Source organism: Galeopterus variegatus, unplaced genomic scaffold (assembly GCF_000696425.1).
Source record: "Galeopterus variegatus unplaced genomic scaffold, G_variegatus-3.0.2 Scaffold1677, whole genome shotgun sequence".
NCBI lineage: Eukaryota > Metazoa > Chordata > Mammalia > Dermoptera > Cynocephalidae > Galeopterus > Galeopterus variegatus.
In genome coordinates this window covers 331,251-353,184 of record NW_007727788.1, presented here as the reverse complement: position 1 = coordinate 353,184, position 21,934 = coordinate 331,251, and the positions used below count along the sequence as shown (strand labels likewise).

The following is a 21,934-nucleotide window of genomic DNA, read 5'->3' as shown; positions in this document are numbered from 1 at the left end:
GTCCTTCCCTCACTCTTTCGGGAGGGGGATGGGGATGACATAGGTCGGCCTAATATGGACCAGGGGGAGGGCCCAGCCCTACCTATCAGGGCTAGTGAGCCTGGCCTTGAGTCGCCCTGTGCAGATCACTGAGGACCACTGGCCTCCAGAAGGCTCTTGTGCTGGAGCCAGGACTCTCCGGGTGGGGGCCTGGTGGGAAGCCCCAGTTGGCCTTACTACCTTAGTTTTCTCTGAACACCCTGTCCTACTCTCCCTCCTGCCACTTGGGGACAGTGAAAGGCAGCCACGTGGGGCCAGGACCAACCTGTGTGGGAATGGGGAGTCCGCCTTGCTTTGAGCAGCTCAGCTGATCCTCAAGGCACTGCCTGCTGACCTGGGAGGGCACCTGCCATTGACAGCCCTTTTGATAGTGTCCATGCACTTCTCACGGCCCGGCTCCCCTAGTTGACTCTCACCAGAGAAGTATTTTCTCTGATTATGGGAGAAGGCCAGCAGGGTTTCCAATGATGAGCTTTTAGAAAGCCTGCCCCACCCTGAGTCGCTCCTCTTTGAGAAGGCTGAGACCCAGAGGTGGCCTTGGGTGGGACCCAGAGTGCAGAGGGGTTGCCATGGTGACAGGGGTGCAGGGTACCCGCCCTAACCACTTCCCCTGTGGTGAGCATGGTGGCCACCCAAGGCCCAGGGACCCGTTAGATGGCAAGTAGGGCAGGCGTAGGCAGTGGCTGAGCAGGCTCTGCTGAGGCAGCAGAACCCGGGAACCCCACCCAAGGCCTTTGCCACCCAAGCTTCAAAGCAGGACCCTGAGCAGCCAACTCAGGCTCACCCAGCACCCCCCTCCTCCTCCAGCTGGGCGAGGGGTCCCCCCACAATGACTTCTGCCTGTCACCCCAGCAGTTGCTGGTGGGCTACTGGGAGTCAGGGCCATGCAGCCTAACAGCTGGTTGCTTTGGGCTCCTGGTCTCTCCCCCACCCAGGCCTGTAGCCACCTCCTGCTGCCTAGCTTGGCTCACTGGGGATGGGTGGGGTTCACACCCCTTCACTCAAAGCATCCTTACCCAATGCCTCCATTTCCTCTACTTCACACTGCCCACCCGCCCACCCACCTTGAAGCAGCAGTTGTATTTCCCAACCACCTTGTGCCACCCGGTCTTCCCGTTTCTCAGCCCCAGCCCAGCTAAAGGTCAGGGGCCCTGGCTTCTAGGCCAGCTGGGGCTGGGCTACTCCTCTGGTTCCCCAGAGATCCCTGGAGATGGGCATAGGGACCTGCTTCGGCAGCTGCAAAGCATTCATCCCCATCATGCTGCAGAGCTGCCTTTGGCAGGGGGGCTTTCCTCCTGAGGCCTCCCCTAGCCCTGTCTGCAGGCTGGGTCTGTCTTCTGTCCTTCCTCTGGGCCCCGGGGCTTCTGGCAGGTTCCCCTTATTGCACTGTATTGTCATTGTGTGTCTATGGTGTCTCCCCTCCCCGCCAGAAGTCTCCTTCCCCTCTGAACCCAACCCCCAAACCTCCACAGGGGCAGTGGGCAGAGAGGGCCCTATCCACACCCCGTCCTCCTCCCTGGGACCCCATGCTGCCAGACCCCAACCGCACTGCCTGGAGTGGCTTGACTCCCTGTCTGTGGGCCCCGCCCCCAAGGCCATGGGAGGGGAAGGGCAGGGATGCCAGGTCAGTCCCTGTGTGCCCAGCATGGCCACTCCTTTGCCTCACAGACAGCAAGGCCATCGTGGATGGGAACCTGAAGCTGATCCTGGGCCTCATCTGGACCCTAATTCTGCACTACTCCATCTCCATGCCCATGTGGGATGAGGAGGAGGATGAGGAGGCCAAAAAGCAGACACCAAAGCAGAGGCTCCTGGGTTGGATCCAAAACAAGCTGCCGCAGCTGCCCATCACCAACTTCAGTCGGGACTGGCAGAGTGGCCGGGCCCTGGGCGCCCTTGTTGATAGCTGTGCCCCAGGTGAGGGGACATGGAGGTTGGGGGGATTGGACTGGACCTGTCTGTGGGTGGCCTACAAGGGGGCCCTTTAGCCCGCAGACTCACAGCCTTCCTTGTACCTCAGGCCTGTGTCCTGACTGGGACTCCTGGGACGCCAGCAAGCCCGTGAACAACGCCCGGGAAGCCATGCAGCAGGCTGATGACTGGCTGGGCATCCCTCAGGTACGCCCCCTGCCTGGCCCAGCCCAAGGCTATTGGGGGCCATGTTGACAGTGGGGAGAGGCTTGGAGGCCCAGTGGTTCTTGTTTTCTGCCTATGACAGGTGATCACCCCCGAGGAGATTGTGGACCCCAATGTGGACGAACACTCTGTCATGACCTACCTGTCCCAGTTCCCCAAGGCCAAGCTGAAGCCAGGGGCTCCCCTGCGGCCCAAACTGAACCCGAAGAAAGCCCGAGCCTATGGGCCAGGTGAGGGAGCCTAGCTGGGGATGCTCTTGTGCACTGATGTTCTCTGCGTGGGACAGTGTCCTCTGGGAATGTGGAGGTCCCTGCGGGTCTTGGAGCACATAAGCCTGCACAGAGCGTCAGGCCGGGGGACCCAGCGGGCTGGACTGGAAATGGAGATGAACCAGGTCCCAGCAACAGGGAGCTGAAACCCCATCAGGGAACCCCGCGGGAGCAAGGGCCCAGGCAAAGGGTTGGGCAACGACGCCAGTGCAGCAAACCTGAGCGTTCCAGAAGACAGGCATGGGCCTGTCCCAGCAGCAAGAGCACAGCTGGGCCTCAAGGCCAGGCTCGGTGTGCCAGGGTTTACACTGAACTAACTTGCCCAGTTTGGAATGTGCCTGCCAGTGGAAAGGAGGCACTGAGCCCGCAGAGAGCCCGGGGCTCAAGTGCAGCGTCCCTGGTACTGCAGAAGGGCCAGGGCCACTGCCGCTTGCCTTAGCGTCGGGGATGAGGACAGCCTACAGCTTGCCCACCCTTCTTGGCAGGCATTGAGCCCACAGGCAATATGGTGAAGAAGCGGGCAGAGTTCACCGTGGAGACCAGAAGTGCAGGTCAGGGGGAGGTGCTGGTGTATGTGGAGGACCCAGCCGGACACCAGGAGGAGGTAGGGACACAACTAGCAGGGGAGGGCCCTCCAGTGCCCCCTTTTGGAGGGGCCATTCTTAGCAAAGTGTCATGGGCTCCTTCTCACCACAGGCAAAGGTGACTGCCAATAACGACAAGAACCGTACCTTCTCTGTCTGGTACGTCCCCGAGGTGACAGGTACTCATAAGGTGAGCCCTCGGCCAGTGGGGAAGCTGGTGGCCACAGGCAGTGGCTGGAGGGCACTGACCCTGCCCTCATGCCCTGCCCCTCCTGGGAACAGGTCACTGTGCTCTTTGCTGGCCAGCATATTGCCAAGAGCCCCTTTGAGGTGTACGTGGACAAGTCACAGGGTGATGCCAGCAAAGTGACTGCCCAAGGTCCCGGCCTGGAGCCCAGTGGCAACATCGCCAACAAGACCACCTACTTTGAGATCTTCACAGCAGGTGAGGGGAGGCTGCTGAGGCCTGGCAGTTCGGGGGGAGGGCATTGCTGGGGTCTGGGGGCTGAGCTGGTGCCTCCTGGCAGGAGCTGGCACGGGTGAGGTGGAGGTCGTGATCCAGGACCCTGCAGGACAGAAGGGCACAGTGGAGCCTCAGCTGGAGGCCCGTGGTGACAGCACATATCGCTGCAGCTACCAGCCCACCATGGAGGGCGTCCACACGGTGCATGTCACCTTTGCTGGGGTGCCCATCCCTCGCAGCCCATACACTGTCACTGTTGGTCAAGGTAGGCCCGGCCCTGGCCACCCCTGCTGTGGCACCACAGCCTGGGCCTCCCTCGGGAGGGGAAGCCCACTGGGGCCTGTCGTGCTCCAGCGCTGCCTGGGCGCCCTGAACTTCCACTGCTGGGCACACCTGTCTTTCCTCCCCTGCTGGGCCCTTCTTCCTCCTGCTCTGCTCGCCCTCTCCCTCTCCCTCTCTCCTCTCCATGCTTCCACCTTCGGAAGAGCTCGCTCCAGCTGTCTAGAAACCTGCTGCTCTCTGCTCTGCCCACAGGGTCAATGGTACTTGGATCCGTCTTCCTCTTGGAGGGGAGGGCTGGGCGGGGGTCTATGGGCTGGTGTCGCAGGTGGGAGGAGGCCTGCCACGTCCTGGCCAGGGCTGCAGGTCCTGGGGTCACGGTCCATTCCAGTTCTTTCTTGCATGTCCCTTGCCTGACTGTCGGGCCAAGCTCTCAGGGAACCTCCGATCCTGACAGCCTGGCCCTGTGGGAGGCAAGGGAGGGGGTCGCCCAGCCCCAGCTCCCAGTGGCTCAGCCAGCCCATCTGCCCGCAGCCTGTAACCCAGGCGCCTGCCGGGCCGTTGGTCGGGGCCTCCAGCCCAAGGGTGTGCGGGTCAAGGAGACGGCTGACTTCAAGGTGTACACAAAGGGTGCTGGCAGTGGCGAGCTGAAAGTCACCGTGAAGGGCCCCAGTAAGTTGGCGTGGGGCTGAGGTGGGTGGCAGCAGCCCCCAGAGCCAGTAATGGGCAGGCCTGAGGCCCTCCTTGTCTTGGCAGAGGGTGAGGAGCGTGTGAAGCAGAAGGACCTGGGGGATGGTGTGTATGGCTTCGAGTACTACCCCACGGTCCCCGGCACGTACATTGTCACCATCACATGGGGCGGCCAGAATATCGGGCGCAGGTGAGGCCCCAGGCCTTTCTCCTCCTGCTTTGCTGTTGGCACACTCTGTCTTCCCTCCTGTGTCTCCCCATCTGATGGTGAGAGGCCCAACAGGCCCTTCCTGCCTGGCCTGCAGCAGCCAGGCCCAGGCTGGCTTACCTGCAGGGTAGTGCCCCTCAGCGCTCCCCTGTGTCGTTCTCTTGTTCACAGTCCCTTCGAGGTGAAGGTGGGCACTGAATGTGGCAATCAGAAGGTGCGGGCCTGGGGCCCCGGGCTGGAGGGCGGCGTCGTTGGCAAGTCCGCAGACTTTGTGGTGGAGGCCATTGGGGACGATGTGGGCACCCTGGGTAGGTTGGAGGCTTTGGGGGGGGGGGGCGCAGGGATCTGGGGACAGAGGCCAGCAAGGGCAGCCCACTCAGGGCACTGAGGCTCCAGGGCACTGATGGGACTGGTGGCTGTTGTCAGGCTTCTCAGTGGAAGGCCCGTCGCAGGCCAAAATCGAGTGTGACGACAAGGGCGATGGCTCCTGTGATGTCCGCTACTGGCCCCAGGAGGCTGGTGAGTACGCAGTTCACGTGCTGTGCAACAGTGAGGACATCCGCCTCAGCCCCTTCATGGCCGACATCCGTGATGCACCCCAGGACTTCCACCCGGACAGGGTAAAGAGCACATAGTGCTGGCCTGAGTTTGGGCTCTCTGCTTCTGCCTGGGGGCCAGGTGGGAGTGGGCACGGCCCCTTCCTGTTGGTCAGGCTGGGGGGCCTAGACCCAGGCCCTGGGCTGGTATCCCCAGCAAGTGTTCGCCTGCCTGCCCTGCCTGTGTCCCTGGCTGTCCTGCCTCATTTGTGGCTTTGGTGGCCTAGGCTGGGCCCCCTGAGATCTGAGTGCTCTCCTACCAGGTGAAGGCACGAGGGCCTGGATTGGAGAAGACAGGCGTGGCTGTCAACAAGCCGGCGGAGTTCACGGTGGATGCCAAGCTTGGTGGGAAGGCCCCTCTCCGGGTCCAAGTCCAGGTGCGGTGCCCACCCATGTTGGGGCCAGGGCAGGCGGGCATCCAGGCCTGGGCACTGACCATCAGGCTGCCTGTTCCTGCCTGCCTTGCAGGACAACGAGGGCTGCCCTGTGGAAGCATCAGTCAAGGACAATGGCAATGGCACTTACAGCTGCTCCTACGTGCCCAGGAAGCCAGTGAAGCACACGGCCATGGTGTCCTGGGGAGGTGTCAGCATCCCCAACAGCCCCTTCCGGGTAAGCCAGCCCTCCATGGCCTTTAGCTCATCTCCCTAGAGCCCTGCTTTGTTTTCATAACATTCTAATGAGAGAAAGTCGCATAGCGGATGATTCACCCATTTAAAGTAGATAAGTCAGTGAGTTTTAGTACAGTCACAGAGTTGTGCAACCATCGCTACAATCTAAGTTTAGGACATTTTTATCATTCCAGAAAGAAACTGCCCACCCTTCCAACTCCCCTCCCCCGGCCCCTGGCAGTCACTAATCTGCTTTCTGTTTATGGATTTGCCTGTTCTAGGCATGTTATATAGAGGAATCCTGCATCACGTACCCTTTTGTGTCTGGCTTCTTTCAGTCGACACAATGGTTTCAAGGTTTATTTGTGCTGTAGCGTAGGTCAGTACTTCATTTATACTGGCAGCTGCATAACATTCCATTGTACAGACAGACCATATTCGGTTTGTCCGTTCACACATTTATGGACATTTACGATGTTTTCACCTTTGGTCTATGGTGAATAGTGCTGCTGTGAACATTTTGGTGCAAGCATTTGTGTGGATGTATGTTTTCATTTCTCTTGGGTGGGTACCTAGGAGTGGAATTGCAGCGTCACCATATGGTCAGTCTACGTTTAATTGTTTGAGGAACTGCCAGACTCTTCTTCCCAAGGTGGCTGCACCAAGTCCCCTTATGGGCTGAGGGCTCTTGCTGTGCAAGCAGCTCTCCTGAGCGCTAGACCTGGCTGTCTGCTGCCCACGCTGCCGTGGGAGGCCTCACTCACTGGTCATGCCCTTGCACTTGCCCCTGTGTCTATAGGTGAATGTGGGAGCCGGCAGCCACCCAAACAAGGTCAAGGTATATGGCCCAGGAGTGGCCAAGACAGGGCTCAAGGCCCACGAGCCCACCTACTTCACTGTGGACTGCACGGAGGCTGGCCAGGGTAAGGCCTGGCTGTGGGTAGGAGGGCAGGTAGGTGGGGTGTCCCTGCCAGGTCCCAGCCTCCACTCCTTCTCCTGCTGTAGGGGATGTCAGCATCGGCATCAAGTGTGCCCCTGGCGTGGTGGGCCCTGCTGAGGCCGACATTGACTTTGACATTATTCGTAATGACAACGACACCTTCACAGTCAAGTACACGCCCCGTGGGGCTGGCAGCTACACCATCATGGTCCTTTTTGCTGACCAGGTGGGTGCTGCTGCTCCTGGCCCCTAAGTCTACTGGGGGTTGGGTGCTGCTCTCCTCTTAGCCTTTCTCCTCCCACCACCTGCAGGCCACACCTACCAGCCCCATTCGGGTCAAGGTGGAACCGTCCCATGATGCCAGCAAGGTGAAGGCCGAGGGCCCTGGCCTCAGTCGTACTGGTGAGGACGAGTACCCTGTGGGAAGTAGGGGGGCATCAAAGGCGGGGTCAGGGCAAGGTGCCCCTACATGGTCACTGTGTCTCCTCAGGTGTTGAGCTTGGCAAACCCACCCACTTCACGGTCAATGCCAAAGCAGCTGGCAAAGGCAAGCTGGACGTCCAGTTCTCAGGGCTGGCCAAGGGGGATGCGGCGCGAGATGTGGACATCATCGATCACCATGATAACACATACACAGTCAAGTACACTCCTGTGCAGCAGGTAGCTATCTTGATCCCCTGCAGCCACATCCGTCCACTACAGACACTGAGTCATGGGCCTGCTCGTGTGGTGGGCCAGATGGGCAGCTCCAAGGGGCTTCCTGCCCACTCTCATTTCTCACCTGGGAGAGAACAGTCATGGAGGTCTGGATGGGGGCTAGGGAACAAAGCTGGTATCTGAAACGCCCTGCCCAAGTGGGGAAGCTGCAGGCCAGGGAGACTAGGGTCCTGACCCATGATCCCTTCCCTTCTGTACCCCTCCCAGGGCCCAATAGGCGTTAATGTCACTTATGGAGGTGATCCTATCCCCAAGAGCCCTTTCTCAGTGGGAGTGTCTCCAAGCCTGGACCTCAGCAAGATCAAGGTGTCTGGTCTGGGAGAGAGTAAGTAGTTGGGGCCCTTGTCATGGTCACTGAGGACCCCCCTATCACATACACATCTGAGTTGCCCCAGGGGCTGTCTGAGCTGGGTTTCACCGTTCTCCCCCTTTCTCCTTTTATCGTTGTATCATGTGGACAGAGGTGGATGTTGGCAAAGACCAGGAGTTCACAGTCAAGTCAAAGGGTGCCGGTGGCCAAGGCAAAGTAGCGTCCAAGATTGTGGGCCCCTCGGGCACAGTAGTGCCTTGCAAGGTGGAGCCAGGCCTGGGGGCAGACAACAGTGTGGTGCGCTTTGTGCCCCGAGAGGAGGGGCCCTACGAGGTGGAGGTGACCTATGATGGTGTGCCCGTGCCTGGCAGCCCCTTTCCTCTGGAAGCTGTGACCCCCACCAAGCCTAACAAGGTAATTGGGGTGTGGGGAGCCCTAAGGGTAGAAACCCCTGTGCTTCTCTGAGGGCCCAGAGGGCACTCCATCTTCTTCAGACTGGCCCCACTCTCTCTCTCTTTTGTCCTTGTGACTGATGGATGGCCTAGCAGGTAGGCAGCCCAGGCCAGCTTGTGTCCCTGTTTGGTGGGGTTGGGAAGCCAGGGCAAAAGGAGGTAGGTGGAGGGTCTGAGCTGGAGGTCTGGGGTCAGGGAGGTAGTGGGGCCTCGGCTCCTGACCCCCCTGTCCCTCAGGTGAAGGCATTTGGGCCAGGGCTGCAGGGGGGCAGTGCAGGCTCCCCCGCCCGCTTCACCATCGACACCAAGGGTGCCGGCACAGGCGGCCTGGGCCTGACAGTGGAGGGTCCCTGCGAGGCGCAGCTTGAGTGCTTGGACAACGGGGATGGCACATGCTCTGTGTCCTATGTGCCCACCGAACCCGGAGACTACAACATCAACATCCTCTTTGCTGACACCCACATCCCTGGCTCCCCGTTCAAGGCCCACGTGGTTCCCTGCTTTGATGCATCCAAAGTCAAGTGCTCGGGCCCTGGGCTGGAGCGGGCCACTGCTGGTGAGGTGGGTCAGTTCCAAGTGGACTGCTCAAGTGCAGGCAACGCAGAGCTGACCATCGAGATCCGCTCTGAGGCGGGGCTGCCAGCCGAGGTGTACATCCAAGACCATGGTGACGGCACACACACCATCACCTATATTCCTCTCTGCCCCGGGGCCTACACTGTCACCATCAAGTACGGTGGCCAGCCTGTGCCCAACTTTCCCAGCAAGCTGCAGGTGGAGCCTGCAGTGGACACCTCAGGCGTCCAGTGCTATGGGCCTGGGATCGAGGGCCAAGGTGAGGTACCCAACGATGGGATATGAGGGTGGGGTAGGGGGCCGGGGAGCCAGGGTCCCTAGAGCCCCTTGCCTCTTCTGTGTCCCTCTGCAGGTGTCTTCCGTGAGGCCACCACCGAGTTCAATGTGGATGCCCGGGCTCTGACACAGACTGGAGGGCCCCATGTCAAGGCCCGCGTGGCCAACCCTTCAGGCAACCTGACCGAGACCTACGTGCAGGACTGTGGTGACGGCACATACAAAGTGGAATACACGCCTTATGAGGAGGGTGCGTGCCGGGCTCCCCTGGGCAGGTGGCAGGATTGGGTGGGGACTAATGGCTACACCTGACCTGGCCTGCCCTCCTCCAGGACTCCACTCTGTGGATGTGACCTATGACGGCAGCCCTGTGCCCAGCAGCCCTTTCCAGGTGCCTGTGACCGAGGGCTGTGACCCCTCCCGGGTGCGTGTCCATGGGCCAGGCATCCAAAGTGGCACCACCAACAAGCCCAATAAGTTCACTGTGGAGACCAGGTGAGTGAGCCACCCAGGAGGCAGGGTGGCAGGGCAACCCATGGGTCTGGGAACACCAGGCCGGGGAATGACAAGCTGTCTGTTTGGATCAGGGGAGCTGGCACGGGGGGCCTGGGCCTGGCTGTAGAGGGCCCCTCCGAGGCCAAGATGTCCTGCATGGATAACAAGGATGGCAGCTGCTCGGTAGAGTACATCCCCTATGAAGCCGGCACCTACAGCCTTAACGTCACCTATGGCGGCCACCAAGTGCCAGGTGGGGAGGCGGCAGCCAGGGCGGGGCTGGGACTGCCCATTCATCCCTACTCTGTCTTATGCAGCTACCGTCCCTCTGCTTCAAACCCCCAGGCAGTCCCTTCAAGGTCCCTGTGCATGATGTGACAGATGCATCCAAGGTCAAGTGCTCTGGGCCTGGACTGAGCCCAGGCATGGTCCGTGCCAACCTCCCTCAGTCCTTCCAGGTGGACACAAGCAAGGCTGGTGTGGCCCCATTGCAGGTCAAAGTGCAGGGACCCAAAGGTAGGTGTTCATACGCCCTCGAGGGGGGATGGGGAAGGAGACTAGAGCCCAGCACGTGGCTGCTTGGGCAGGTGTGCAAGTAGTTGGTGGAATGGCCCCAGGTGACAGCAGAGCCAGTGGGGACACCAGGCCAAGGTGGTGCAGACATTTTGGTGCCTTGTGCCACAGGGGCTTGGGCTGTTCCTGGGGACACGCAGGTGAGGATGACGTGAGGTCTAGGCCTGGGGTTTGAGCCCTAGCCTTCCAGTGTGGTGGGAGTGGGTGCCCAGGGGGGCTGGCTAAGGCTCTGTCCCTGGTACTGTGGCCAGGCCTGGTGGAGCCAGTGGACGTGGTGGACAATGCCGATGGCACCCAGACTGTCAACTATGTGCCCAGCCGAGAAGGGCCCTATAGCATCTCGGTGCTGTACGGGGAAGAAGAGGTGCCCCGGAGGTGAGAGGCAGGGCCCACCGCCTGTGGGGAGGGGCCCAGGCTGGGTGCCGAGAGCCTTTCTGACTGCTCACAACATCCCGGCCCCACAGCCCCTTCAAGGTTAAGGTGCTGCCTACACATGATGCCAGCAAGGTGAAGGCCAGCGGCCCTGGGCTCAATACCACCGGTGTGCCTGCCAGCCTGCCTGTGGAGTTCACCATTGATGCAAAGGACGCAGGGGAGGGCCTGCTGGCTGTCCAGATCACGGTGAGCTCCCAGCTTCCCAAGCTGGACTGCAGCTCTGGGCATGGGGAGGGGAGGGGAGGCAAGGGGGCTGGGCATGGGCGGCCGCAGTATGAGACTACAGGTGGGGCAGGCAGGCCAGCCTTGGTCTCTAGTCTCCCTCGGGAGGGCCGGGAAGGGTAGGTGCCCCACCTCTGGCTCGGTAAGGTTGTGACTACCTTAGGACGGTGGTGATGGCACAAGCTTCCCCGAGCACACACTTGCTCACTGCTAATTTTGAGCACATTACCAAAGCCTTTAGCACCACTCTTCTTCCACCTGTAATATTTTCATGGGGCAGGTATAAGGATAGGACCCTGAGATCTTCCAGGTGAGCTCCTTTTAGTGCTGGTTCCCTGGCCCTGCTCCTCGTCATCTGGGGAAGCATTGGGTGTTTTTAGGTTTCTGTTCTGGATTCTGCCCGTGGGAAGTAAAGGATAATGCTGGATGCGGGCAGCCGTTTTGGGCCATGGTAGTCGAGAGGCCTGGAGGCTGTCCCTGTAGCAGCAGTGTTCCAGTACTCTCTCAGGAGGGCCTGAGGCAGGCCTGGGCCAACCACCCCCCTGTGCTCTGCTGCACAGGACCCTGAAGGCAAGCCCAAGAAAACACACATCCAAGACAATCACGATGGCACGTATACAGTGGCCTACGTGCCGGACGTGACGGGCCGCTACACCATCCTTATCAAGTATGGCGGTGATGAGATCCCCTTCTCCCCATACCGGGTCCGGGCCGTGCCCACTGGGGATGCCAGCAAGTGCACAGTCACAGGTGAGCCAGCCCTCCAGCGGCCACTGCGGCGCTCGGCACGGGGCTTGGGTGTGCCTGTGTGCAAGGGCTCGCTGCTTGGGGCAGCGTGTGGGAGTGGGGGCCGCACCCCTGAGTGACTCACCTGACCTTTCTCCTTGCTCTCTGCCCTTTCACCTCAGTGTCAATCGGAGGTCACGGGCTAGGTAAGCTGCTTGCTGGGGCCACTCCCGATGCCCCTCCTGCCCAGAGGGGCAGCTTCCTTTCCTCTTCGGTGCTAATTCCCAGGAGAGTTCCAGCTGCAGCTCTAGGCAGAGACATAGAGTGGGTGGGGGGGCTGCGCAAGACGAGGCTATGGGCTGGAGGGTTAGGGCCCAGGGAGGCTTCCGGAGCTGAGCATGAACGCTCCAGCCCTTCCCCTCTCTGGGCTTCTGTTTCCCTATCTGAGAACTCGGGTTGCAGCTGAGAGCTTTGGGGTGAGATGCATCTTGAGAGGCACTCCACTGGGGACTTTGGGGTCTGGGGATCCTGGCACCCAGGGACAGGTAGCAGGCCCTTCCTTCTCGCAAGGGCTCCTGCATGGGCTGAGGGGACAATGGGTCTCCCCCACTCAGTGGGAGTTCCAGCCCTGGCCAGATCCACAGACCCCCATCCCTGCCTCCCAGGGGCCTCTGTGTCCCGGGCCGGGGGAGGTGCATGAGCGGGTGGGGCTGGCTGGTAGTGCAGTAGCGCCAGGGTCGACTGCTTGGCGGCTAGCATGGCGGGGCCTGGCCCAGCCTCAGAGCCCCAAAGTGCATTCTGTGGCCTGTCTCCTTCCTTCCCTCCCCCCCCCCACATCCCCCCAGCAGTGACGTTATTCAGGTAGTCCCCAACCAGACATGGAAGTTCACCTGCCCCAACCAGGGACACCCCAGGGATGCTGATAAGAGGCTGCAACTGCTCAAGGGCCTCCAAACACTACAGGCCTAGCACTTGGGTAGTCAGGGAGAGGGTTAGAGGGTGGCAAAGGTCTTGTGGCAGGGGCCAGATGGCTTTGTAGAGCAGGCCTTGGGATCTGCAATGACAGGTGTGTGTGTGCAGGGCAGGGGGCTGGGGAGGCTGGGGGGCGGGGGGCCTGATCACAGGGCCTTGTGGGTGACAGGGTGGGAATGAGACTTGGAGTGGCCTCAGTTTCCCTGGCCACTGTGCAGAATGGAGGCAGGGAGCCCAGCTGGGGAGCTGAAGTCGCTTTTGGGCAAGTCAGAGTAGTAGCTTGGGCCAGGCTAATGGCTATGGAGCTTCAGGGGCAGCCAAACTTGGGGGTATGTTTGAGGATGGAGTGGCTGGGACCTGCTGATGGGCTGTGAAGGTGGGGCCCACGCCACTAGTTAGGTTGCATGGGGCGGACGTGAGTGAGGCCCCCCAGGGCAGCGTGGGCAGCAGACGGCCAGGTCTAGCACTCAGGAGAGCTGCTTGCGCAGTGAGAGCCCTCAGCCCATAATGGGACTTGGTGGCAAGCTGGCCAGCAACCCTTTACTTGGCCCTCAAGTGGATTTGGTGCTCCTAGCTGCTTCCATGGCAGGAGGCCAGGCTGCAGGGGGCACTCTGGCTGCCAGGCCTCACAGCCCACATCCCCTCAAGCCTCCACGGCTGATCCCCAGATCATAACGTCACTGTCCCTCCCCTTTCCGCGGGCACTCTGGGGCCCTGGAGGCTGCTCAGCTGCTGTGCCCTTGCAACCCAGTGGTGGTGGCTGTGGCTTGGGCCTCCTGTTCCCTGTCGCCCTGGGTGCTGCCATCGCTCTGCCAAGCCTGCTGTGCTGCGCTGCTCCAGTGCTAACCTCGCTGCGTCCCTGCTTCCCTGCTCCTGCCTGCGCCAGGCTGCCCCAGGCTGCCTGTCCCCACGAGCCTCCGGTTGAGTGAGCGTTCTCAGTTGTCAGGAACTCCTTTCACCTTCAGGCCTGGGGGGCAGGGAGGCGAGTGTCACATCCCCCCACGCTGCAGCAAGACTCTGCCACACCGCGTCCACACACAGCACTGGGGGCCGGGGCCAGCTGTGGGGTGCAGGCAACTGTGCGTCCAGCCTCGGTGCTGGCGCTTGTTAGTGTGGGGCGTGGCACCGGCTGAGGCTAAGGCGGCCAGGGAGGTGGCAGTAAACGCTTGTGCCAGGATGGGCCCTTCCCTTTCCTCCCGGGCACCTGGGTGCCACCTGTTGGGCCTCTGTCGGGCCTCTTCCACAGAGGGGCTTGAGGTGGTCAGGAGAACCCTTCCTGCCTTCTGAGAAACCACTCACCGTCCCAGCTTGGGGGTGGACGGGAGGCCTGGCTGTGCTTGGTGGTGGCAGTAAGAGGCCTAAGTGGGCAGCAGGTGGATGGGAACAGCCAGAGCCTCCCGCTCACATGCTGGCTCCCTTTTGGGGACCCACCCGCCCCCACCAGGTGCTGGCATTGGCCCCACAATCCAGATTGGGGAAGAGACAGTGATCACTGTGGACACGAAGGCGGCCGGCAAAGGCAAGGTGACCTGCACCGTGTGCACCCCTGACGGCTCAGAGGTGGATGTGGACGTGGTGGAGAATGAGGATGGCACCTTTGACATCTTCTACACAGCCCCCCAACCGGGCAAATATGTCATCTGCGTGCGCTTTGGTGGCGAGCACGTGCCCAACAGCCCCTTCCAAGTGACAGTGAGGAGGGGCCAGGGGTGGATTGGCAGGGGGGTGAGACAGGTTCTGGCTTTTTGCGCCAAGCCCCTCTATGACGACAGCATCTCCAGTTCTCTTGCTTTGTCCCACAGGCTCTGGCTGGTGACCAGCCCACGGCGCAGCCCCCATTACGGCCTCAGCAGCTGGCCCCACAGTACACCTATGCCCAGGGTGGCCAGCAGACCTGGGTATGACCTGGCCCACCTCCTCCTGGCTTGCCCAGCCCAAGGGGACACTTGGGGCTGCCTTGCTGGGTATTCCGTGAGGCCCTGTTCTACCATGAGTGTGGAGGGAACCAGATCTCCCACAGCCCCTCACCCGGGCCCTCTGTCTCCATTGCAGGCTCCAGAGAGGCCCCTGGTGGGCGTCAATGGGCTGGATGTGACCAGCCTGAGGCCCTTTGACCTGGTCATCCCCTTTACCATCAAGAAGGGCGAGATCACTGGTGAGTGGGGACTGAGGAGGAGTTCGGGAGCCAAGGAGACCAGGCCAGGCCTGCGCTTACCTCCATCTCACTGCCCTGCAGGGGAGGTTCGGATGCCCTCGGGCAAGGTGGCACAGCCCACCATCACTGACAACAAGGATGGCACTGTGACCGTGCGCTATGCGCCCAGCGAGGCCGGCTTGCACGAGATGGACATCCGCTATGACAACATGCACATCCCAGGTGGGCCTGCCCTGCCTCCGCTCACCCCGCCCCACCTCATCACCACCTCACAGAAGAGAGAAAGGTGAGAGGGGGGCACACGGCTGCCATTCCATGTGGCTCGTCTTCCTCCCTCAGGAAGCCCCCTGCAGTTCTATGTGGATTATGTCAACTGTGGCCACGTCACTGCCTATGGGCCCGGCCTCACCCACGGAGTGGTCAACAAGCCTGCCACCTTCACCGTCAACACCAAGGATGCAGGAGAGGGTGAGTGACAGCTCTAGTGTTGACCCGCTGTGTGCCTAAGATGCCCTCACCCGGCCAAGGGCTGGGCCCGGAAGCCATTCCAAAGGGGGCTCCCTCCCCTGCCACCCTGGCCTGTGCTTGGCTGTCGGGCCTCCTTATCAGTGCAGGCCTAGTGGCGTGTCCCCAGGCACAGTTCTCACCCTCACACACGACTCTCTCCAGGGGGTTTGTCGCTGGCCATCGAGGGTCCATCTAAAGCAGAAATCAGCTGCACGGACAACCAGGATGGGACGTGCAGCGTCTCCTACCTGCCTGTGCTACCTGGTGACTATAGCATCCTAGTCAAGTACAACGAGCAGCACATCCCAGGCAGCCCCTTCACTGCCAGGGTCACAGGTGGGTGGCACTAGGAGCAGTGACAGAAGCAGGCGGCAGAGTGGGCATGGCCTCTGTGGCTGGGCGCACAGTAATGGACCCCCTGCCCCCCACACCAGGTGATGACTCGATGCGTATGTCCCACCTGAAGGTGGGCTCTGCTGCTGACATCCCCATCAACATCTCAGAGACAGACCTCAGCCTGTTGACGGCCACCGTGGTGCCACCCTCAGGCCGGGAGGAGCCCTGTCTGCTAAAGCGGCTACGTAACGGTCATGTGGGTAAGAGGCCAAGGGGGCGAGGGGTTTCTGGAAAGGAGGGAGGCTCTGGGGCCCATAACTTCCCTGCTTACGACCCTGTCCTGTGCCTAGGGATTTCATTCGTGCCCAAGGAGACAGGGGAGCACCTGGTGCACGTGAAGAAGAACGGCCAGCACGTGGCCAGCAGCCCCATCCCGGTGGTGATCAGCCAGTCAGAGATCGGGGATGCCAGCCGCGTTCGGGTCTCAGGCCAAGGCCTCCACGAAGGCCACACCTTTGAGCCAGCAGAGTTTATCATTGACACCCGAGATGCAGGTAGGCGGTGGCGGGCTGCCAGCTGGGCTGGGACTCCTGTGCTTGGCACCTTGGCTCAGGTGTGTCTATCCGCCAGGCTATGGTGGGCTGAGCCTGTCTATTGAGGGCCCCAGCAAGGTAGACATCAACACAGAGGACCTGGAGGACGGCACATGCAGGGTCACCTACTGCCCCACGGAACCCGGGAACTACATCATCAACATCAAGTTTGCTGACCAGCACGTGCCTGGTGAGCACTGCCATCACATGCCTCCCCTGCCACTTGGCAGCCCTCCTTGTCGCACCCCAAGGCCCACCTGCAGCGTGTAACCCATGTGGGGCGTGGGCTGCGCTTTCTTCCTGCAGGCAGCCCCTTCTCTGTGAAGGTAACAGGTGAGGGCCGGGTGAAAGAGAGCATCACGCGCAGGCGACGGGCCCCTTCAGTGGCCAACGTTGGCAGTCACTGTGACCTCAGCCTGAAGATTCCTGGTAAGGGCTGCAGGGAGCCACAGAGGGGTCCTGGGGCTCAGGCAGCCCCAAGCAGGGGGGCAGGCCCCAGGACTCCTGTTCACCAGGCCATCCCCTACCTGCAGAAATTAGCATCCAGGACATGACAGCCCAGGTGACCAGCCCATCGGGCAAGAGCCATGAGGCTGAGATCGTGGAAGGGGAGAACCACACCTATTGCATCCGCTTTGTGCCTGCTGAGATGGGCACGCACACGGTCAGCGTCAAGTACAAGGGCCAGCACGTGCCCGGGAGCCCCTTCCAGTTCACTGTGGGGCCTCTAGGGGAAGGGGGAGCCCACAAGGTCCGTGCTGGAGGCCCTGGCCTGGAGAGGGCTGAAGCTGGAGTGCCAGGTAGGCCTGCTTGCCCACTGAGCTCTTGCTCTCCTGGGCGGGCCCAGGGTAGGGAGGGTGGAGGAAGAAACTGGCAGATGGTCGATCTTGGCCATGCTTGGAGGGGACCCAGGCAGAGGAGCAACCCTCGATGAGGATGTATTGCTCTCCCACAGCCGAATTCAGCATTTGGACCAGGGAAGCTGGCGCCGGGGGCCTAGCCATTGCTGTCGAGGGCCCCAGCAAGGCTGAAATCTCCTTTGAAGACCGCAAGGATGGCTCCTGTGGTGTGGCTTATGTGGTCCAGGAGCCAGGTACTGGGACCTGGCTGGGTTTGGTGGAGGTAGAGCTCGAGTGTGGGATTGGCTCCAGGGGCTGCATAGACAGCCCCACCTGGCTCCCACCCTCCCCCTTGTGGTCCTAGGGCCACCCAGGCTGTTCGTGGGAGGTGGGAGGCCCAAACGCTGATGAATTGGGAAGGCTGAGCAGTTGGAGGCTGCCAGTGTGCACTCTGCATGCTGGCCCTTGGGGATATGTGGTACACCCAGCATGGCCCAGCACAGACTTGTGTTCTCCCTTCCCAGGTGACTACGAGGTCTCAGTCAAGTTCAATGAGGAGCACATTCCTGACAGCCCCTTCGTGGTGCCTGTGGCTTCTCCGTCTGGTGACGCCCGCCGCCTTACTGTTTCTAGTCTTCAGGTGAGGCACCGAGAGAAACCGCCCGTCTGGGGCTCCTGGGCCCGGCCAGACCAGAGCCACCGTGAAGAGCAGACCTCGACCCTGTGTTGAGTGACCTGCCCGGCCCGGCTCGGCGCCAGGCCTCTGCTCTGGCTGGGTGCAGCCCATGCTTGGGGTCGGCAGGAAGCACCCTGCCCACCACGTGGAGTTTTTCTCGTGTCTCAGGTCTAAAGGCTTTGAACAGAAGCCTGTGCCCTTTGAGCACCAGGGCTGAGGTTTAAAGAGGGACAGCCTGTCAGGGCTGGGTGCTGCCCACAGGTGGGCCGCCCTCCCTTCCTGCCGCCTGGATGTGTGTGTGACTGCAGGGCATGGGGTGGGGTGCTGGGGGTGTGTGCCTGTGGCTTGCTGCCCCTCACAAATCAATGGCTCTCCCTCTTTAAACCAAGTTGGATGCCAGATGGGTAAGTGCAACCTCATGGGCCTCCTGCTTCTGGGGCCCTGCCCTCCTCCCTTGTCCCAGCCCCAGCCACCCCATCTAACCACATCTATGCTTCTAGGAGTCAGGGCTAAAGGTCAACCAGCCAGCCTCTTTTGCAGTCAGCCTGAACGGGGCCAAGGGGGCGATCGATGCCAAGGTGCACAGCCCCTCGGGAGCCCTGGAGGAGTGCTATGTCACAGAGATTGACCAAGGTGAGGCTCTGTCCCTGCCCGGCCACCCAGCCATCTTGTCCTGGCCCTACTAAGGGCAGCAGGCCACTCCAGGGTCTGCACAGCTGGCTGGAAGCAGGCTGAGTACGAAAGGAAGGTACAGATTGTGTAAGCAGCCAACACGTGGGCCCCCGCAGCCAAGCAACCCTTACCTGACTAGTGACCCAAGCCTTGGGGATCTGGCTTGCCAGCCACAGCTGCTAGGAAGGTCCTCTGCAAGCAGTACGTTGCAAACCCTGGAGGTAGACCCCAAGTGCAGCCACGGGGCTGTCCAGCCCTTTAGCCAGGGGCGTGGCGTTTGCAGACAAGCCTGGAGCAGCCCTGGTGGGTAGGAGGAGCTGATAGGCTTAATTTCACTAGTTTCACAGCCTAGTCCTGTCCCTTCCCAGCTGGGTGACCTGAAGCAAGCCCCCACCTGTCTCTGAGCCCCAGTAAACATGCAGGGGATATGGTATTCGTGGTAATGTTTCTAAGGAGGCAGTGAGGCGAATGTTTTGCTTGCAAAAGATTTCAGTCCAAATGAGCTTCAAGAGCAGGCTGCTTGGGTGTCTAAAGCTTCGGCCGGCAGACTTCAGAGGTCTGTGCTGCAGGGTATGAGTTCCTAGCACAACCCTGGAAGAAAGAAGCAGAGAGCCCCATGGAGCTGCTGAGCTCGGACTGGCTGGAGAGGGAAATGGGGAAGGCCAGGGCCAAGCAAGGCCAAGGCTGTTCCTCTCAGATGCCATTTGCTGGCTACAGAGGAGTGATCGCAGACCCATAGTGTGCCCTTCTGGTCCTCAGATAAGTATGCTGTGCGCTTCATCCCCCGGGAGAATGGCATCTACCTGATTGATGTCAAGTTCAACGGCACCCACATCCCTGGAAGCCCCTTCAAGATCCGAGTTGGGGAGCCTGGGCATGGAGGGGACCCAGGCTTGGTGTCCGCCTATGGAGCAGGTCTGGAAGGCGGTGTCACAGGTAGGTCTGTGGGTGCAGCTCTGGGTGTGGATGCAGCTGCTAGGTTCCCTCCTCCAGGCTCTTGGTGACAACAGGAGGCACATGGAGGTGATAAGCCTGCCCTGGGTGACTGAGGACAGGGAGGCAGGCTAGGCTGGCTCTGCCTGACCTCCCATGCTCCCAGGGAGCCCAGCTGAGTTTATCGTGAACACGAGCAACGCGGGAGCTGGCGCCCTGTCGGTGACCATTGATGGCCCCTCCAAGGTGAAGATGGATTGCCAGGAGTGCCCTGAGGGCTACCGTGTCACCTATACCCCCATGGCACCCGGCAGCTACCTCATCTCCATCAAGTATGGTGGCCCCTACCACATTGGGGGCAGCCCTTTCAAGGCCAAAGTCACAGGTGAGCCTACGGTCAGGCTGCTGGTTCCTGCCCAATGCCTGGCACTCCAGCCACCTCTTAGCCACACCCGCTCTACCCCGCAGGCCCCCGTCTTGTCAGCAACCACAGCCTCCATGAGACGTCATCAGTGTTTGTGGACTCTCTGACCAAAGCTGCTGGTGTCCCCCAGCATGGGACCCCAGGCCCAGGTCTTGCTGATGCCAGCAAGGTGGTGGCCAAGGGCCTGGGCCTGAGCAAGGCCTATGCAGGCCAGAAGAGCAGCTTCACAGTAGACTGCAGCAAAGCAGGTGAGCAGCCCATGCCCCTGCCCCAGCCTTCCAGAAAGACAAGGCCAGAAATAACTGCATGGCCAGCATCTGCAAGGAGTGGGAACTGCCTTGGGGTGTGGCTGTCACTCTGGGCCTCCCACCTGGGCTTCCCTCCCATATCCTCTATCCCTCGAGAAAATGCCTGGGAGGAGCTGGAGTTTCTTGGGCTGGCCTGGGTAGGGGGAGGGTACTGGCAGACCTTTAGGAAAGGCTGTCACCCCCAGAACAGGGAGAGGAGGATGTGGGATGGGGAGGAGGGATCAGCACAGTTACAGCTGAAGGAATGGGGCTGGGGCCTGTGACTGAGGCCATTTCCTGCGTCAGGCAACAACATGCTGCTGGTGGGGGTCCATGGCCCGAGGACACCCTGTGAGGAGATCCTAGTGAAACACGTGGGCAGCCGGCTCTACAGTGTGTCCTACCTGCTCAAGGACAAGGGGGAGTACATGCTGGTGGTCAAGTGGGGCGATGAGCATATCCCAGGCAGCCCCTACCGCGTCATGGTGCCCTGACACTGCTGCCCATGCCAGCCGGCAGCTCCCATGACGAGAAGTGCCCCACACCTGCCCCCCTACCCCAGCAGCCCCCCCCTTCAGCCCTGGCCACCCCGTCACTGTAGCCACCCCTGCCCCGTGCTGCGCTCACCTGCCTGCCCTGGCCAGCCTCTGGCCTCTCGGCTTTCACTCGGGCAGAGGAAGCCATTTGGTGGCGCCGCCTGTCTTCTTTGGTTCCAGGAAGGGTGAGGGGTGGGGGTCCTGTACACAACCATCTGCTCGTTCTCTTCTTCCCCAGCCAAGAGGAATAAAGTTTTGCTTCCATTCTCCTGTGGATGGCTGTAGCTTTCTTGGGGAGGTGGGATGGGTCAAGGCCAACCTGGCAAGGGTGCCAGTAGGGTAGATCCAAACCGTGGGCCCAGCACCCCCAACGCCCAGGGGCTCCACCCCCCGACATTTCCGCACTTGCTTCCTCTCGCTTTCCCTGGGTTCACGCCAGGGTGCAGGAGACAAAGTGCGGGGCAGGAAGGCACATTACTAGGTAGGGTGGGGTTAGGAAGGCTCCCTGGTGGAGGTGACCAGATAATCAGGAGCCATCTAAGCAGTCCTTGAAATCACAGCAAGACCCGGCTATCTCCCAGGCACCTTGGGTCTCAGGGCCCCTCAGTGAACAGGCAGTGGGTAGATGCATTCCAGGCCCCTATCCCAGGGAAACACAGCACTGTGGTCTAAGTGTCCTCGTGGGTCCTGTCCTCCCTTCCTGGGCAGGCTTTGCCATGGCTCTGTCTTGACATCAGTGTGCTGGGGTTTTATGGCTCTGTCTTGACATCAGTGTGCTGGGGCTATCCTGCCCCTTGCTCAATATCCCGCCTCTGCATTCTGCCCATGGGCCCCCCACGCCAGCCCTGTGCATCTCCCACCCTGAAGATCAACCCAAAACAATGCCCCAACTCCTCCCAGATACCAGCACACGGCTCAAATGTCCCCTGCCTGCAGCCCCTGGATAAGGGCTACAGGTAGCAGGCAGCCTCGGCCTTCATCAAAATCCCTGCAGTGACACCACCACTGCCCCAGTCACTTGCAGGCAAGCATCAGGGTCAAGGCTCTCTGGGCCGAAGCTCAGCTTTCAGGCCAGCTCCTCCCTCTGCTCCCTAGCACCTGACATGCTGACCACTGCCCCCATGCCCCGGCATGAGCCCTAAGCCCATGGCCCAAGGCCAGAGGCATGGTCAGGAAGACCATGAGTGTCAAGGGAGTGGGCCAGCCTGCTGCCACCACATGCACAAGCCAAACTGAAGCCCCTTGAGGGCTTTGTACCCCCTTCCCTGCTCCCCAGCATGGAGAGAGTGGGCACAGCAAGGGTAGCCACAGCTCGGGCAAGATCCCTGCTTTTTTTTTTTTTTTTTTTTTTTTTAAAAGATGACCGGTAAGGGGATCTTAACCCTTAGCTTGGTGTTGTCAGCACCA

General features: G+C 60.9%; 1 protein-coding gene across 4 annotated transcripts in view; it reads left to right on the top strand.

Moving 5' to 3' along the window:
- Positions 1-20,801, top strand: part of FLNA (filamin A, alpha) — a 22,620-nt gene extending 1,819 nt beyond the window's left edge. Inside the window, exons 2-47 of one of the 4 annotated variants that reach the window (XM_008578411.1) lie at positions 1,708-1,956; positions 2,060-2,157; positions 2,258-2,405; positions 2,930-3,048; positions 3,141-3,218; positions 3,311-3,473; positions 3,556-3,756; positions 4,305-4,442; positions 4,527-4,650; positions 4,840-4,976; positions 5,095-5,288; positions 5,528-5,641; positions 5,733-5,876; positions 6,675-6,798; positions 6,881-7,041; positions 7,127-7,217; positions 7,306-7,475; positions 7,740-7,857; positions 7,994-8,256; positions 8,532-9,129; positions 9,223-9,396; positions 9,479-9,641; positions 9,734-9,894; positions 9,987-10,157; positions 10,466-10,589; positions 10,679-10,835; positions 11,432-11,621; positions 11,780-11,803; positions 14,014-14,261; positions 14,372-14,467; positions 14,622-14,724; positions 14,806-14,946; positions 15,064-15,192; positions 15,394-15,567; positions 15,666-15,827; positions 15,918-16,121; positions 16,198-16,350; positions 16,467-16,589; positions 16,694-16,960; positions 17,116-17,253; positions 17,524-17,639; positions 18,176-18,308; positions 19,107-19,283; positions 19,447-19,665; positions 19,749-19,952; positions 20,298-20,801. In XM_008578411.1, coding sequence (XP_008576633.1) covers positions 1,708-1,956; positions 2,060-2,157; positions 2,258-2,405; positions 2,930-3,048; positions 3,141-3,218; positions 3,311-3,473; positions 3,556-3,756; positions 4,305-4,442; positions 4,527-4,650; positions 4,840-4,976; positions 5,095-5,288; positions 5,528-5,641; positions 5,733-5,876; positions 6,675-6,798; positions 6,881-7,041; positions 7,127-7,217; positions 7,306-7,475; positions 7,740-7,857; positions 7,994-8,256; positions 8,532-9,129; positions 9,223-9,396; positions 9,479-9,641; positions 9,734-9,894; positions 9,987-10,157; positions 10,466-10,589; positions 10,679-10,835; positions 11,432-11,621; positions 11,780-11,803; positions 14,014-14,261; positions 14,372-14,467; positions 14,622-14,724; positions 14,806-14,946; positions 15,064-15,192; positions 15,394-15,567; positions 15,666-15,827; positions 15,918-16,121; positions 16,198-16,350; positions 16,467-16,589; positions 16,694-16,960; positions 17,116-17,253; positions 17,524-17,639; positions 18,176-18,308; positions 19,107-19,283; positions 19,447-19,665; positions 19,749-19,952; positions 20,298-20,485 — 7,571 coding nt within the window. In that variant the 3' untranslated portion in view covers positions 20,486-20,801. Of the gene's footprint in view, positions 1-1,707; positions 1,957-2,059; positions 2,158-2,257; positions 2,406-2,929; positions 3,049-3,140; positions 3,219-3,310; positions 3,474-3,555; positions 3,757-4,304; positions 4,443-4,526; positions 4,651-4,839; positions 4,977-5,094; positions 5,289-5,527; positions 5,642-5,732; positions 5,877-6,674; positions 6,799-6,880; positions 7,042-7,126; positions 7,218-7,305; positions 7,476-7,739; positions 7,858-7,993; positions 8,257-8,531; positions 9,130-9,222; positions 9,397-9,478; positions 9,642-9,733; positions 9,895-9,986; positions 10,158-10,465; positions 10,590-10,678; positions 10,836-11,431; positions 11,622-11,779; positions 11,804-14,013; positions 14,262-14,371; positions 14,468-14,621; positions 14,725-14,805; positions 14,947-15,063; positions 15,193-15,393; positions 15,568-15,665; positions 15,828-15,917; positions 16,122-16,197; positions 16,351-16,466; positions 16,590-16,693; positions 16,961-17,115; positions 17,254-17,523; positions 17,640-18,175; positions 18,309-19,106; positions 19,284-19,446; positions 19,666-19,748; positions 19,953-20,297 lie in introns of those variants that run through there. The other 3 variants (XM_008578413.1, XM_008578412.1, XM_008578414.1) reach the window with 3 other exon arrangements.
- The last annotated feature ends 1,133 nt before the right edge of the window (positions 20,802-21,934 follow it).